The 456-nt window shown below is 71.7% G+C and overlaps 1 protein-coding gene across 1 annotated transcript in view; it reads right to left on the bottom strand.

The window, feature by feature from the left end:
• Positions 1-456, bottom strand: part of SLC2A6 (solute carrier family 2 (facilitated glucose transporter), member 6) — an 8,385-nt gene that overhangs the window by 2,917 nt on the left and 5,012 nt on the right. The window contains exon 7 of the mRNA XM_014544223.1: positions 5-249. Coding sequence (XP_014399709.1) covers positions 5-249 — 245 coding nt within the window. The remainder of the gene's footprint in view (positions 1-4; positions 250-456) is intronic.

Here is a 456-nt window from a genome sequence, read left to right as displayed (position 1 = left end):
GCACGGGCGTGATGCCCGTCAGCTGCTGCAGGAAGCGCATGAGCACGGCGATGGCGATGGGGCGGTACATGTGGGGGTCCCGGGCCTCGGCCCATGACATGCGGCTGCTCTGGAGACACAAGCGCTGCTCAGGGGGCAGGGCCAGCCCCTCCAGCGGTGCCGCCTGCCCTGGGCTGCATGGAGCTGGGGGGGACTCCCTGCTTCCCTCCTCGGGGAGCTCCTGGACCAGCGGTGGGTCAGGGCAGACGCCTGCGTGGCAGGCTCTCCCGGTCCCTAGGCATCCCCCGCACGAGCGTGGGCTCCGGGTCAGGTGGAGGCGGGAACACTGGTAACCCAGATTCCGGGAAAAGCCAGCGAGGCTCAGAGAGGCCGAGGCCACATGGCTGTGGGCGCCAGAGGTGGGTGTGGGGCGAGGCGCCCTCCCCCTGCCCCCCGCCCCGCACCTGTCCCTGCAGG

Source organism: Myotis brandtii, unplaced genomic scaffold (genome assembly GCF_000412655.1).
Source record: "Myotis brandtii unplaced genomic scaffold, ASM41265v1 scaffold357, whole genome shotgun sequence".
Lineage (NCBI taxonomy): Eukaryota > Metazoa > Chordata > Mammalia > Chiroptera > Vespertilionidae > Myotis > Myotis brandtii.
Note: the sequence above shows the minus strand (reverse complement) of the source record. Positions and strands in the feature narration are given on the sequence as shown.